The 15,580-nt window shown below is 35.7% G+C and overlaps 1 protein-coding gene across 2 annotated transcripts in view; it reads left to right on the top strand.

The window, feature by feature from the left end:
* The window catches only part of RERG (RAS like estrogen regulated growth inhibitor), a 113,843-nt gene extending 100,983 nt beyond the window's left edge, over nucleotides 1–12,860 (top strand). For both annotated transcript variants that reach the window (XM_008515608.2, XM_070619189.1), the window contains exons 3-5: nucleotides 960–1,016; nucleotides 9,477–9,550; nucleotides 11,115–12,860. In XM_008515608.2, the coding sequence (XP_008513830.1) occupies nucleotides 960–1,016; nucleotides 9,477–9,550; nucleotides 11,115–11,522 (539 nt within the window). In that variant the 3' untranslated portion in view covers nucleotides 11,523–12,860. The remainder of the gene's footprint in view (nucleotides 1–959; nucleotides 1,017–9,476; nucleotides 9,551–11,114) is intronic.
* The last annotated feature ends 2,720 nt before the right edge of the window (nucleotides 12,861–15,580 follow it).

The raw sequence follows: 15,580 nt of genomic DNA, 5'->3' as shown, positions 1-15,580 counted from the left end.
AAGAAGAAGGAAAAATAGAAAATTAACAACAGATGTTAGATCAGGTGCCAACCTTTTAAAAAAACCCACTCTTTTCAACTATAATACAAGTATAAGAAGTGGTGAGTATGTCTTCCACCAGTTTTAAGGACAAGAGTCCACATACCTCAGCACTTCTCTTTCTCTGACCCATCTTCTAGTTAAATATTATCCAGATGGCCTAGGCCTTAAATTCAGTTTAGGACAATGGATAAATTATAGACTTTAGAAACAGACTTCTTGGATTCAAATCCTGACTCAGCCACTAACTAGCTAGGTGAGCTCAGTTAAATTAGTTACCATCTCAGAGCCTCAGTTTCCTCATCTGAACAATGGGACCAATCCTAGTACCTGCCTCATAGGGATGAAGTGAGGGTTGAGGAGATCATGCACACGGACGGTATGCTTAGCACAGGTCCGGGTCCTGACGCTGACTGTGAGTATTTCATCAACATCACTTTTGATGAGCTTTAATGAATTACTAATAAAATCCTTAATTTTGAATATTTTTTATAATACAAATTGCCAGCTGTCAATCTGTAAAAATTAACACATTTTAACTCACCATTATCAATCATTACCAATATTCAAACTTCAGAGACCTGTATTGTGATACTTTATGTCTGAATTCATGGTTTTGCTAAAAATTTTGTATGTGAACATTTTCACATTGTGATATTGTTTGTTTTTAATTCTATGACTAAAGGAACAAATCTAAACTATTGATTAATGCACAATAAATTCATTAAAACCTTACACCAGTTTTTAAGCCACAATATGAAATTGAGAAAGTATTTGAATAAACATAAATAAATGTATTGGGTTTATATGCCAAGAAATATTAAACACATATAATAGTCTGAGATATTTCTCTTTCCTTACAGCAAGGACTATAAGAGAATTAATATATTTGTTTGAAATGTTGCTCTTTTTTCCCACAGCTCTTGTAGTGAGATTTCTGACCAAACGGTTCATCTGGGAATACGATCCAACCCTCGGTAGGTCGAATTTTCTTTCCTTCTCCTTTTGCATCAAAGTTTATGACCCAAAAGAAAAATGACATTTTCTGTTGCAACATTTTTAAGCACCTTGCAGCTGCTTTATTGAAGCATGCAAAGAAGACCTCTAGGAAGCTAGATGTTGTTGCATGCTGTCTTTGCTCAGAACCATGCAATTTTAATGCATAGATGAAGAAATCAGGTCAAACTGGAGACAAGAAGGAAGTGGATACAATGTGATGTTCTTCCATCAGGAAATGTAGCATCATTCTAATGAGAGAAAGAGGATACAGTGGACATGGCTAATCTGGTGTGGGAGAGAATGGCATGCTGGGGAGAGTGTAACAGTAAAATAAAACTTGTGAATACTGATTTTGGAAAAATGTATAAACTATGTTGTCTCCCTCTTCTCTCCGATGAATCTGATTTAAGCCTATTTAAAAAATAAAAAAAGAAGCAAAAATTGATGTCTGTGGATCTTGAAAGTGGCAATAATGTTGATGTATGAAGTGTTCATTACATGTATTTTTCATAGTCCATAACGGAGTACTTACTAGAAATCTATTTATTTATCAACTTCAAAATAATATTGAAAATCCATGGGTTCTAAATTAAGCTTAACATTTTACTCTGAATTAAGCCTTTGAATTCTTGTTTGTTATGCTTCAGGACCCCAGGTGGTTTTGTAAAGGGCAACAACTTTGAAATCCAGCCACAGAGGGAAAGACATACATCATTTTATTACCAGGCATGGGGTGCCCCAGGCTGAGTGGGCCTTACTCAGAATGGTGAAATGGGCAACGATTATTCCTGGGTTTGTTTATTTGTTTGTTTTTAGATTATCACTCCAAGGTTACATAGGTTGACTTTAAAAGGGAGCTTTCTTTCCCCTGTGCCTCATTTCATTGCTTTTACTTATTCATTCAGCAAATGTGTATTAAATGCCTCCTATATGTCAGATTATTCTAGGTTCTGAAGACAAATCGATAGGCAGAAAGAGAAAGCCTCTGCTTTTCTTGAGCTTACCATCTAGTAAAGAGAGAAGAGTCAACAAATAAATATATGTCAAATAATGATAAGTTCTATGAAGGAAAACTGAACAGGGAAGGGGACAAAGAGTGGTCTTATAGTTTATTTATTTAATTTTTAATATTTTACTCTGTCCAGAACTTATTTTAGTGAGAAGTACAAGGTGAAGACCCAACGTTTTTTCCACACAATTGACCAAATTGTCCCTCTAGTATTTATCAAACAGTCCCCACCTTTCCCCACCACTCCCCATGTTGCATTTTTTTGCATTTTGGACCATTTACACTAGGATGCAGTTCTAGACTTGCTCTTCATATCTAACCTGGACTTTTGATAATTGTACGCTTTTTAGAACTTGTTGATACTCAGTAGAGAAAGGCTTCCTTCTTTCCTTTTTTTTTTTTTTTTTTACAAAATTATCTTGGCTACTATCTCCAGTTTATTCTTCCAGGTCAATTTTAAAAACTGTATCATAACATGCCATGATTTTGATTGGAATTGCATTAAGACTATAAATTACTTTGAGAAGAATCACATCCTGATGATGTGGAATCTTTTAATTTAAAAGTATAACATGTTTTTACATTTATTAATCTTTACTTCTCTTTTTTTGCTTTTAAATAAATTATTTCTTAACATCAATAATTTTAACATGTTTTTCATATAGCCAAAATCTAATCTTAAAATGATATATTTGGATCTAAAAATGCACTTGGTTTAAGAAAAAACCATTCATCATCTATTGTCTGTAAATACTTTTCTGTTTTTTTATTTTTCTTAGGATTGGCTCTGAGCTAACATCTGTTGCCAGTCTTTTTTTTTTTCTTTATTCCTCTCCCCAAAGCCCCCCAGTACATAGCTGTGTATTCTAGTTGTAGGTCCTTCTAGTTCTATTGTGTGTGACGCTCCCCAGCATGGCCTGATGAGCAGTACTAGGTCCGCGCCCAGGATCCAAACCAGCGAAACCCCAGGCTGCAGAAGTGGAGCACGGGAACTTAACCACTCGTCCATGAGGCCAGCCTCATCTTCTCTTATACTTTTATTACTTACATAAGCTTCACAAAGATTATAGTTCCTGAGAATCTTAAGGATTTATTGTTATTTATTATAGTTCAGTAGAAAAGTATTAATTTTATTAAGTTATAATAATACATCTCAACAAAAGATGAAGCTTATAAAAAATGGTCTCATAAAACTTTTTAACTCTCTCTGAATATGTTCTAGTAACTAACATTACTATTTTTAATTAGTCTTAAGTGAACCATTTTCCCTTTTGTTTTTTTCATTCTGAAAAACAACTGCTATTAATAGAGATCTGCCTGCATCAGTAATGTATAATGCAGGCTTCCTTCAGTAAGAATAATGAAACTTTACTCAGTGACCTTGTACTGTACTGTTCAAAGAGGACTGCAGCTGCTAAGCAACAAGAGCATTGATCAGACTTCAGGAGTATCAGATACATGACTCTCTCCCAGGGGAGGGCTTCATTAACTCATCCTGGAAACTGGATTTGTGTGTGTGTGTGTGTGTGTGTATACACGTGTGTGTGTACACGTGTGTGTGTGCTAGAAGTTGCTAATGTTCTAGCCTACAGGAGTTCCCAATTTGTTTGATTCAAGAGCAGTCAGCATTTCCTGGGCTTAACTTCCTACCATCATAGAGTTTCAAATCCACCACTCAAAGGGAAAGCTACATTTAAAAAAAGAAGTGGAATATTTTCACAAAACAGTCTTTAATTCTAAATTCAGTGCCTTCCTTAGAAACATGAGGCAGTTTTTCAACCTGTAACAGAATTGTTGTTCCATGAGAAGCTGAACACCATGAACAGCATTCAACATATTAACAAAATTGGAATATTTACTGCTCTGAAATGATTCTAGGAAGGAAATGCTTTCTACTATAATAGCAAGTGATTTCCAAACTCTTAAATTTCAAGACCCAATGTTTTAGTTTTGGGGTTTTTTTTTTTTTTTTTTTTTTTTTTGTGGAGAGGAACTATCATCGGAATTCCAGTTAGGGATGTTAGCAAGGGCGTAAGGTGAGGCAGAACTAAATATACGTGCTACTGGCACTCGCATTTTATAAGAGAAGGAAATATTTTTAACTTCTAAGTGTTTTGAAGGATATAATCTAAGATAAAAGATCTATCCTTTACATTGAACAATTTTGGTTTTTCTTAAATTTTTCTCATTTCAATGTGGACCAGTGAAATCTTTGTCAGAGGCCAGAGCTGGTCTGTGAATAACGTTTGAAAACCAGCACTGAAGCCTATAAGATTTGGGACTTGGACTGTCTAACCAGGAAAACCTGCTGCTGCTGCTGATGGCAGCCATGTTCTGGTTGGAGAACAACAGGATCCATGTTCTGATTAGATTCTAAAAAAGAATTTATACTTCCAAGAGTCATATTACCTTCTGGAAATGCTGATCGTGGCAGAGAATATAGTCAAAAGCTTAGATCATGAGCAATTGTGTGTGTGTGTGTGTGTGTGTGTGTGTGTGTGTTGGGGGCATTTGGAGAGAAAAAGAGAGACTATATTCTAGCACCTTCCACTACTACTGCTGTATAGGAGGCACTCTACTCTGTTTGAATGGATTATGGTGTCTCTATCCGGTGGGACAGGAGTGAGGGTAGGAAATGGAAGACATACTGGACCCACTGGTGCTTTGATTTTGCGATTGGTTCTTCCTGCCTGCGTTACAGTTCCCTCTGTACAAACTTGGGAAGTCTTGTACAGAGAGAGACACATTCAGAACAAATTCTCTCAGCTGGATGCTAAAGCAGAAGTGCTTGGCCAACTCATAGAACTATTTAATATTGACACAGCAAGGAAATTTGAGATTGTCATTTGACAAATAAGGAAACAAGTCCAACAAAGTAAATTTATCCAAGATTACGTGGATAGTTTGTGGTTAGACCAGCAATAGAACTCAAGTCGCTACAATTTCCATTCTAGCATAAATCAGCATTACTAGCTGCTGTTGTTACTGTACTGGCCAAATGTCTGTATTAATATGTTGAAATTTGCAAATAAAATTAAATTAGGATTAACCATATACAATATCCCTTTGAGCATCAACTTCTCTTAAAGTAAAAATATATACTTCTATTTATAAAAATGTTACTGAATGCAGATTTAAATCACATATCTCTCATATATAGTGACATTCAGATATAATTTTTAATATGCCTATTCCATCTTGAAACTAATATTGGTCTTACAGTATACAACATTTTGGTTCATTTAGAAGCATCTCTTAAACAATCATCCCCCTATCTTTAAAAAAAAAAGACTCAAATGATCATGTTGTGTTAGGATGAACAAAATGAAAAATGTGTCCACCCTCTAAACACATACGTATTTTCCCTTATCTTTTAAAATTAATACAGTTTAATTCCAAGGAGTACTTAAATACATTTTTTAGAATTATCTTTAGAAAGGCTAGCACATGGATATACAACATTTTGCCTTTGTAGGCAATACTTCCACTGCCTCACATGTAGTTTGGGTTTCTCATGAGAGAGAGAGAAGAGGCTTTAAGAAAAAAAAAAGCTCGAAATGGTGTGAAACCAGTACTCAGCTTCGATGACATCACTGCTGCCACCCACTGCTACGTCTGTGGCGGACATTCCCTCATTTCCTGCATTTTATCATTTTCATTTCAGTTAACACACAACTTCATACAATTTTCATTATATTCTGTTTCCCCCCTACTGTGGCCTTCTGTGGTTGAAATACATATCCTATTTATCATGGAAGCAACAGAGAAAAATATCCCTGTCTGTCAGACAACTTTTGGTGCAAAGAGATGAAATAGAGCCCAGAACTCTGTTTTCCAGGCTCCAGGGCTGATGCCAGTCCTTTTTAAAAAGGAAAGGGTACAAAGGCTACTACAGAACAGTGGAGGGAGGAAGAAAAAGGGCATGGATCTAGCATGTGTGCTGCCGTCTGGGCCTGTCCTCCTCAAGCTGGAGCACTGAAGATGAAAAAGGAAGTTGAGAGAACACTCATAGATAAGCAGTTGCTATAAATGGTATTTTAGAGCTTTAAATCATGTAAAACAATAATCTATTTAACATAAAAAAGTAGGGGGATGGAACATTCTAGAATTGGCAAGCATTACACACACCACCTATGGGTTACATATTCTAGGGGAATGACAATAATGGAAAATACACTTATTAAAGTACATTGAATTAATATACTCTCATTAATCAAATAATGAGATTAATATAATCTCATTTTCTAATTTCATTTTTCAGAAAGTACTTCAGCAATGTGCCATGCATGTGGCAATGGCCATTACACGGGGCTGATGGCAGGTAGAAGGCGAGGTTACACTACTCAGTTAACCTCCTTTCTGCAGTTTGTATTGTGAGTAGGAGATTATATTTACAGCAAAGTAACATAAAACTGTGGTCGAAAAAGACCTGTAAGGTAGTTTATGAGATGAAGAAATGAAAATCAGAAACATGAGATAGACAGAAAAAAAATAAGTAGAAGCGCTGGCTTATTCCCTACCCTGATGGGAGAGAAATGTCTAGGTTTACTTGCTCAGGCGGTCGATTGGTTAGTTGGTTGCTTGGTTGGTAATTTGTGTAGTTTAGGTGTAAATAATTGAGTCAATCATACTGCTCTACCCATGGCACCATGTCGTGTGCATGCAAAGCCTTTATATTATTTGTATTATATTTATATTGTTTATATTATTATTTTATTTTATTATTTATAATATTTATATTATTTCAATTTATTTTTCCCTCATCCCTATTCTGACATTATTGCCCTCCTCTTTCCCTTAGATGTATAATCTAATGTGTTTGATACTTAGCAGAGTAGTTAGAATTCCTAAAGCCAGTCTTCCTGAGTTCCAATCTCAACCCTACAACTTACCACTTAACCTGTGTGACCTTTGGCAAGTTATTATATGTTGTTGTGCCTCAGTTTCCTCATGTGAAATGGAGCTCATAGTAATAATTACTATGTGAGGTATTTGTGAAGATCACTGAGTTAATATGAGTAAAGCATTTAGAGCAATTCTTATTCAAATGGTAAGCAATATGTGCTAGCTATTACATATTTTTTGAAAAAATATTTTTTCTGTGCTTGCATATAATTTAAATTTATATAAATTTATCATGCTATAGGTCTATCTATAGAGGTAATCCTATGATTTTTTTTCCTTTAGTCCTTAATGTGTTAAATTGCATCAATAGATTTTAAACACTCTGCATTCCTGAAATAAAGTCTATTTGATCATGATGTACTTTCCTTATTAGACTGTTTGATTCAACTGGGTAATATTTTGTTTAGAATTTTTGAATCTATGTTCAAGGATGAAATGAGCCTGCAATTTTCTTTTCTTTTTTCTCTTATTACTCTTATAATACTTCTCATAAGAGTTAGCATAATGCCCCATAAAAGGAATTGGGTAGCTACCCTTTTTCTATTTTCTAGAGCAACTTGTTTAATGTTTAATAGAAATCTCCTATAAAGCCAATTGGATGCAGTTGCTTTTTATGATTAGGAGAAATCTACAACTAGCATTTAAGTTTATTTACTGGCGATTGATCAAGTTAAGTGTTCTATTTCTCATTGCGCCAATCTGTACATTTTTTTCTCCCAGAATTTATCAGGGTTTGAAATTTGTTGGTATATAATTCCTAATATTATTTTATTTTTATTTCATCAGAATGTGTAGTTATTTTCTTTTTATGTCAAATTTCATTTGATTGCACATTCTCTCTTAAATTACTGGTCGATATTGCCAGATTTTTACCTCGCCCTGCCACCTCTTTTTTCTTAAATCTTTTCAAGCACCATGCGTGGGTTTTGTTAATCTTATCTAATTTTTTTCTGCTATTTTCTCTTTTACTTCTTTCCTCATTTCTTCTTGGATTTATTCTGTTTTCCTTTTCTCATTTGATGAGTTGACTACTTAGCTGTCTTTTCCCTATTCTTTCTTTTCACCTTCTGGAATAAGACAAGAACATTAGCTCACTCAAACCTGCCTCTGGCCTCTTCTCCCACCTCTGCCCTGATATATTAGGATCACCTAGAATTGTAATTCTGGATTGCTTTTGATGTAGTTTCATTGCTTTGTTTTACTCCCTTGGGATTTTGAGTTCAGTTTTGTTGGTGAGAAGTCCATTGTCAATCTGAGTCGGGAGTCGTGTCCTTTTGTAGGTGCTTTTTTTCTCTAGATCCTTTAAAATTTTTCTCTTTGTCATTGATATCCTTAAACTTTGCTGTAATGGGTTGAGATATGGGACTTTTTTTTCTTCATGTGTCTTGTTAGCCCTTTTGATCTGAAGTCTTTCAATGCCTCTCCTCCTGGGAAATTCTCAGTCATTACAACCTCAAATGTTTTCATCCCTCTATGTATTTTATTCTCTCTGTGATGTTCATTTTACAAGAGATAGGAACATGTCTATTTCTAATATCCATGTCTCTTATATTTTACTCTTACATTTTCCTTCTTATTTACTGATACCTTCTGGAAGAGTTCCTCAACCTGACCTTCATCAGCTCAATCATTTATTGAGTTCTTTATTTCACTTGTTCTAGTTTTCATTTAAGGCAGTACCAGTTGGTATTTATTTTAACCTCTGGTTTCCATTTCATGCTGGAGGGGCATACTCAGAGCCACCTAGTGCTCTTGCACCTGCAATCTTCTGCTGACCACAGCAGAGCTAGGAAGCTCCTCTCATGTTAACCTACCAGCCTCCAGTGGTCACTGAGCTGCTATCATTTTTCTACCTTGAAGAGGCAAAAATGAACAAGCAAACTCTGCTTTGTTCCATCTCCCCTCCCTGCTGCCTATCCCTCCTCTACTTTGGGTAGCTGTTCCTCACCAACCCCTAAACTCTGACGTCCAACAACCTTCTACTGCCCCAAGGTTTTCTCAGAGCTTTACCTGGTCATTTTTTACATGAATGGCTGTCCACTTCCCTCTAGTGTTTCTTACATTTCTAGGGTTGAGATCTGGAAAGAAATGAGTAGCTCCTGCTTGTATGTCATCTTCTCAGGAACATGAATTAACAGCAATGTCCAGAAATGGAATTTTTAGGAGTATCAAAGTAGAATGCATTTTTTGGGAACCACTTTCTCACTTTAGGATGCAGAGGCCTCATTTTAAAAGGCAGAGAGCATCAAGAAGCTGGTCTCACAGGAGAATAAAATGAGCAGAGGCAAAGAGACTCTCCCATGCTGTATCCTGAATGCCTCTGGCTCCCACATTAGCACCTGTTACTTCCAGGAGCTCTAAGAGATGACACATTCCTGCACGTTCATCCTTTCCTTCCTAGGATGCACATTCCCTTATTCTATAAAAACAGACATACTCCTGTGACTAATTTGTAATTTTAAGGATCAAATTAAATTATGCACTTATTTACCTTTTTACCTTCTTTTTTTGTTCATTCCCTCAGAATCAACTTACCGACACCAAGCAACCATTGATGATGAAGTTGTCACCATGGAGATACTAGATACGGCTGGTCAGGTGAATAAAGAGTTCAGCTAAAATATTGTCTGGGTCAAATAAAAATCAGACATGCATAATATGAACAAAATTAAGACACTTTCCTACAATTAAGTAATAACACCTTCAGTCTTTTTTCTTTAATTATCCAGTTATTTTATACATTAACATATTTGCAACAGCCTGTGTATACATCCTTATGTAAATTACCCAGTACTTCAAGGTGGTTTTGAAAATACCATAACGTTCACATGATATTATCTAGAATAGAATTACCCACCTATATATGTTTGGAATCACAAGTTATTATTAATAGTTTTTCATGGATAAATGTGTTTTGAAATGCTCTGATAAAGTTAAACTGATATGTTTACTGGAGAAGTTCTCAGAGCCTTTAATATGCTTATGTATAAGGTGAATCTTTAAGGAATTTAGTATATATTATTCTTCAAACTTGTATGACCTCAGAATCTTTTTTCAGAATACTTCGTTTTAGGAATCTCTCCTGTAATATTCTTTCCAAACCTCACCACATCCTATAGAAAATTTGAGCCACATCATTGAACAACAACAACTTTAAAAAGGAAACTAACATAAGTTTACTGTGAGGTCAGTCACTTCCGAGATTACAAACAGGTGCATGGATAGATTTAGTTCCCAAGGATAGGAGTGAACACTAGAAATGAGAGTTAGGAAGCTGAAGGATTCCATAATGTTTTTCAGTCACCAAGGACCCAGGAATACTTGAATTAAAGTATTTAATCCAAGCAATATTCTTGCGATTAGTTATACCCTTGGCCTTCTCATCCCACTTCCTTCCTGTGTACGCTCTCACCTTCCCCCCAGCACTGATTCTAAGAGGGGCGACCAGGAAGTAGATGCCTGTAGAAGTCATCTGACCCTAGGAAGGCAGTGCATTTTCAAATCATACATGTTAGCTTCCTACGAAGGAGTGACTACCTCCTAAGAGAATCACTTTCAATGCGCTTCTATTGTAATATTTTGGGGCGTATTGGTATAGGGAAAAACAACCAAAACTCCTGATCTTGAGTTTAACTCTCACAATTTTTCACTGTTTTTCTGCCCCTGGTGGACAATTGTCTATAATCTAAAGAGAGAGGAGATTAAAGCAAAAAACAAAAAAAAATGAAAACAAAACCATTTCACTAAACCATGCCTCTAATTCTGATCTCTGAATGGTGTAGGAAGGGCTACTTGTCTGTTACCTATTCACCAATTCTTTAATTGTGATGAAAACTCTCCGAGGCAATGTGCTCAACTAAGATGATAATTTCTTTAAAGTTCTTGTAATTATAGATTTAATGATGTGGCAAGAAAAAATTAGAAGCAGAAAGTAAAGTTTATTCACTTAGAACATTTTTAGTTCCCTGAAACATCATGCTATGAGTAATGTTTCTATTCCAAACTGATTGAAAAGGTAAGCTTGAATAGGCAGACTGTCAAGAAATTTTAATGACACTGAATATAAAGAAGAGTAATTAAGGGATTACCGTTAGCATTAGCAGCATCTATATGTTGCAGTTACTTCCAGGACTCCTGACTGCCATCTTTTCCTTGCCCACAGGAAGACACCATTCAGAGGGAAGGACACATGCGATGGGGGGAAGGCTTTGTGCTGGTCTATGACATTACTGACCGAGGAAGTTTTGAGGAAGTGCTGCCACTTAAGAACATCCTGGATGAGATCAAAAAGCCCAAGAATGTGACTCTCATCTTGGTTGGAAACAAAGCTGACTTGGACCACTCCAGACAGGTTAGTACAGAAGAAGGGGAGAAGCTGGCCACAGAATTGGCATGTGCTTTTTATGAGTGTTCTGCCTGCACCGGAGAAGGGAACATCACCGAGATATTCTACGAGCTTTGTCGAGAGGTGCGTCGCCGGAGAATGGTCCAGGGCAAAACGAGGCGACGCAGTTCCACCACGCATGTCAAGCAAGCCATTAACAAGATGCTCACCAAAATCAGTAGTTAAGCAGCTCTCTTCTTGCAAAATCCCCTCTGAGACGGGCCGGGTAATTGGAAATTCTCTCTTGCCCTTTCCCTCCCTTTTTTTTTTACTTCCAAAAATAAAACAAAATAGTCCATTTCTTGTTCTGACTCTGGGAAATGTCTGGGCTTCCCATTATTCCCAGGTTCTCATACGTTGAGAAGTTAGAGTGTTTTATACAGCGTCAGTGCGGACGATTTCTCCCTTTGCTGCTTGAATAGGGTACACTCTATTGCAGTTTGAACATGTAATCACCAGAGATTCTGAAATGGCTAGGTTCATATTAAGCTATTTTTAGGCATCTTCACCTTGCTTAAATAGGTTAAAGTCTTTTCAAAGTCATTTTTTCAGTTCTATTCCTTGTCAAAGACTGCAAATGATCATCTTAAAAGTCTGAGATAATACAAAATATCTTAAAAGCCCAAGAGGAGTAGCTTGAGATATTGGAGCAGGGCTTAGAACCCTAGTTCTTATTTGAAGTAAGAGTTTTCAGAATTATCTTAAATCACCTAGTTTTTCTTGAACCTTATTCTGCTCTTCAAGTCAAACATGTTCTCACAAAGTTTTCCATCATCACAGAGAGTTCCATTTCATTTTGAGTTGGTTCTCTCAATGATCTATTGAACATTGCACCCTAATTCTTCCTCTGTGGCTCCAACAAGATTTAATTATAACAGAGGCAACAGGACCCCTCAATTCAGATCCTGCTAGGCCATTTCTCATCAAGCCTAGGGTGATGCAGACATTAGGAAGCTTTTGACCAAACCCTGACTTTACTGAATGATAATAGAGGATTTAGAATTAGAGATTCTGATTGATTTTTCTCCCTGCTTGTCATCTTAGCAGAAAGACAGCAGTCCAAAACACAGGGAAATTAAGAATGCAGCTTAACTGTCCTTCCATTGGGGAGCCAAGGCTCTGTTCCAAGCTCATTAAGAACAACTAGTCTCTGATTCATTGTTGGCTACGTGGCTTCTAGTATTTTGGATAAATTAATTCACTTAGGAGAATTCAGAAAAGAGTGGGTGATTAAAGTTCACTATACCTGAATAAATGTGTATAAAACAGATTCTTATGTTGTGAAAGTACAGTCTATAACTGATAAAACTTTATGATTTTTTCCCCCTCTTATGCCCCCATATATCAAGATTTGGGCACTTTATTTTAGAATAAAATATATATCTTTTACATATGTGTGTATTTATAAATGCATAGATATATGTATAAAAATTTGTAAGAGTTGGAGGCTTTAATTCACCAATGCATTTGAACAACTTGGTGTAACTGACTATTTTATGTGAATATAATAAAAAGCATACTTTTCACATTCTGTCACATTCAGGCAGTCTTTCTTGTGATACCATGAACAGTTTGTAATTTTAGGAAGGCTTGGGACAATCAAATTGTAGCATTGATGAATCAGTGGACATGATATTAAACATAATTTCCTTCTTCATAATAATAGCTACTATTTGAGGCGTAATTAGGTACTATTTTAGGTCCTTTATGTATTTCTCATCAAATCTTCACAATAACCCTAGGCAAGAGGTAGTACTATGACACAATTATGGGGATGAAGATACTAAACCACACGGGAAAACAAGTTTGCATAGCTAATTAGTAGGTAGAGCCAGGATTGAATTCACAGTCAGAAAGTCACTCTGGAGCCTATACTATGATCCACTAGAGTGTATTAGCAGAGTGAGACATGGCTCTTCTTGAGCTGTGGGGATGAAAACACAGGATCCAGAAAATTTAGGGAAGACTTGCTTCATTCATGCTTTCATTCATTCATTAACACATATTTATATATAAGTTGGATGTATAAATTGATGTAAGTTAGTCCATTTGATGGTGTCTGTGCTAAACCTTGAAGAATATATACAAGTTATCCAGGAAAGAAAGATGGTTAAAATATTCTAGGCAAAAGGAATATGGACACAAAAGAGGTGATGGTGAGTGTAGTAATTAAAAGCAATTTAGAGAACCATAGATATCATTCTTCAGGGAAAGAAAGGGATACCACAGGGAATGAATTAAAAGAAGAAAAAGAATAATGGGGGTAGAAAATAAGAAAAAATGTCAAAAATTTATATAACTGCAAGTTTAGGTAACTACATGTTATTAAAGGACTAAGTAGGTAAACTTAGCTGTGATTCATTTTCAGTTATGTCCGTTTAGACAGTGTATGGAAAATGAAAGTAGAATAAAATTATTTTTTAAATGTTGCCATTTAGTATCACAGTGTTTTTCATTCTCTCATGTCTTTACTTGGGGAGGAAACTCAGCTAGTTCCTATTAAGAGCGTGCTCCTAAGGAGACATAATGAAATACCTGAGTGCCATCTTGGGTCAAAGACTAAGGAAGTGAAATTCACAGTCACCAACACCACAACTTCCCTCAACATATTCATACAAATCCAGACCTGTTAAAAAATCATAGAACCACTGGCATAAGTCCCAACTTGTAATTACAGAAGAACATGAGATTGAGCAAATATAAATTAGTTATTTCTCTCATGCCCCAGGCTTGTTCACAAATGAAGGTTATAAACAAGTTGGTTTTTTTAAGTAGTATTTTAATGATGGAAACCTGTATGTTCTTGAATAATGATGGGTTGTTATCACCGCACTACCGTTTCCAACATTTGCTGTTTGTAGTTGCTTTTCTTTTAAGATTCAAAAGACTTCACTATTTCTGAGTACTGTGTTTGTACTCATATGTCTCACAGCACTGAGAGGAGGAACCCATAATTCAGGACCTTCCTTTTAAATAGCATGTGTAATACTTACATATACATAGATAAACACAACATCTTGGGTTCTAAGTATGGTACCAACCAAGCTTTCTTATTGAAACAGCCTCTGCCCACTTTGAGGATAATAAGAAGGTAACCAGTTCATTGGTCCAAATTTAATCAAAGTAAAGTGGAATTCAATTGTCCTGAGTTAATAACTTATTGAGAGATTCTGAGGAAAAAGAAAATGACATCAAAATCTTTATTCCATAGGTTTGAAATGCTACATTTTGCGAATTCTGTATTCCCATGTATATGAGTCTATTTTTGGACTGTCTGTACTGTTCCCCCATTGGTCTCTTTGTCTATTCATGCTCTAGAACCATAGTATTTTAAGAATTGAGACTGATAATATGTTATAATAGCTGATATTATAACATGGTGTCTTTTTTTTTTTCAGAGAATATTTGCTGTTTATTTTCACAAAAATTTTATGTCCACCCTGCATTACCATATAGCAACAGTGGTAAACTTGCTTCTTTGTGACTAAAACAGTGATACTCACCGTGTTGATCAAAATTAAAAATAAATTTTTTGGTTCGGGTATTACTGTGCTCTGGTACTATACAATTGTTTGGTCTAAAAGTGGAATTAGAAGGAAGATTTCCTGTTTGTGCTTGGAAACTAGTGCCCATTTTTTCCCCAGCTTTATTGAGATACAATTGACATATAATGTGGTGTAAGATTAAGGTGTACAACGTGATGATTTGATATATGTATATTGCAAAATGATTACCACAATAAGGTTTAACACATCCATCACCTCATATAATTACCTCGTCTTTTTTTGCAGTGAAAGTATTTAAGATTTACTCTCTTAGCAACTTTCAAGTATATAATACAGTATTGTTAACTACAGTCACCATGCTGAAGATTAGATCCTCAGAACTTCATCTTATAACCAGAAGTTTGTACACTTTGATTAACATCTCCCCATTTCCCCCACTCTCCACCTTTGCCAACCTCCATTCTACAGTTTGTTTCCATGAGTTTGGCCTTTTTAAATAGTCACATATGAGTGAGATCATATAATATTTGTCTTTCTTTATCTGACATTTCTCTTAGCCTAATACCCCTCAAAGTCGATCCATGTTGTCACAAATGGCAGAATTTCCTTCTTTTTTCTGGCTGAATAATATTCAATTGTGTGTGTGTGTTTGTATTATATATCATAATTTCTTTATCCATTCATCTGTCAGTGGAACCTTAGGTTATTTCCATGTCTTAACTACTGTGAATACCACAA

The sequence above is a fragment of the Equus przewalskii genome, chromosome 5, assembly GCF_037783145.1.
Source record: "Equus przewalskii isolate Varuska chromosome 5, EquPr2, whole genome shotgun sequence".
NCBI lineage: Eukaryota > Metazoa > Chordata > Mammalia > Perissodactyla > Equidae > Equus > Equus przewalskii.
This window is presented reverse-complemented; position numbering and strand designations above follow the sequence as displayed.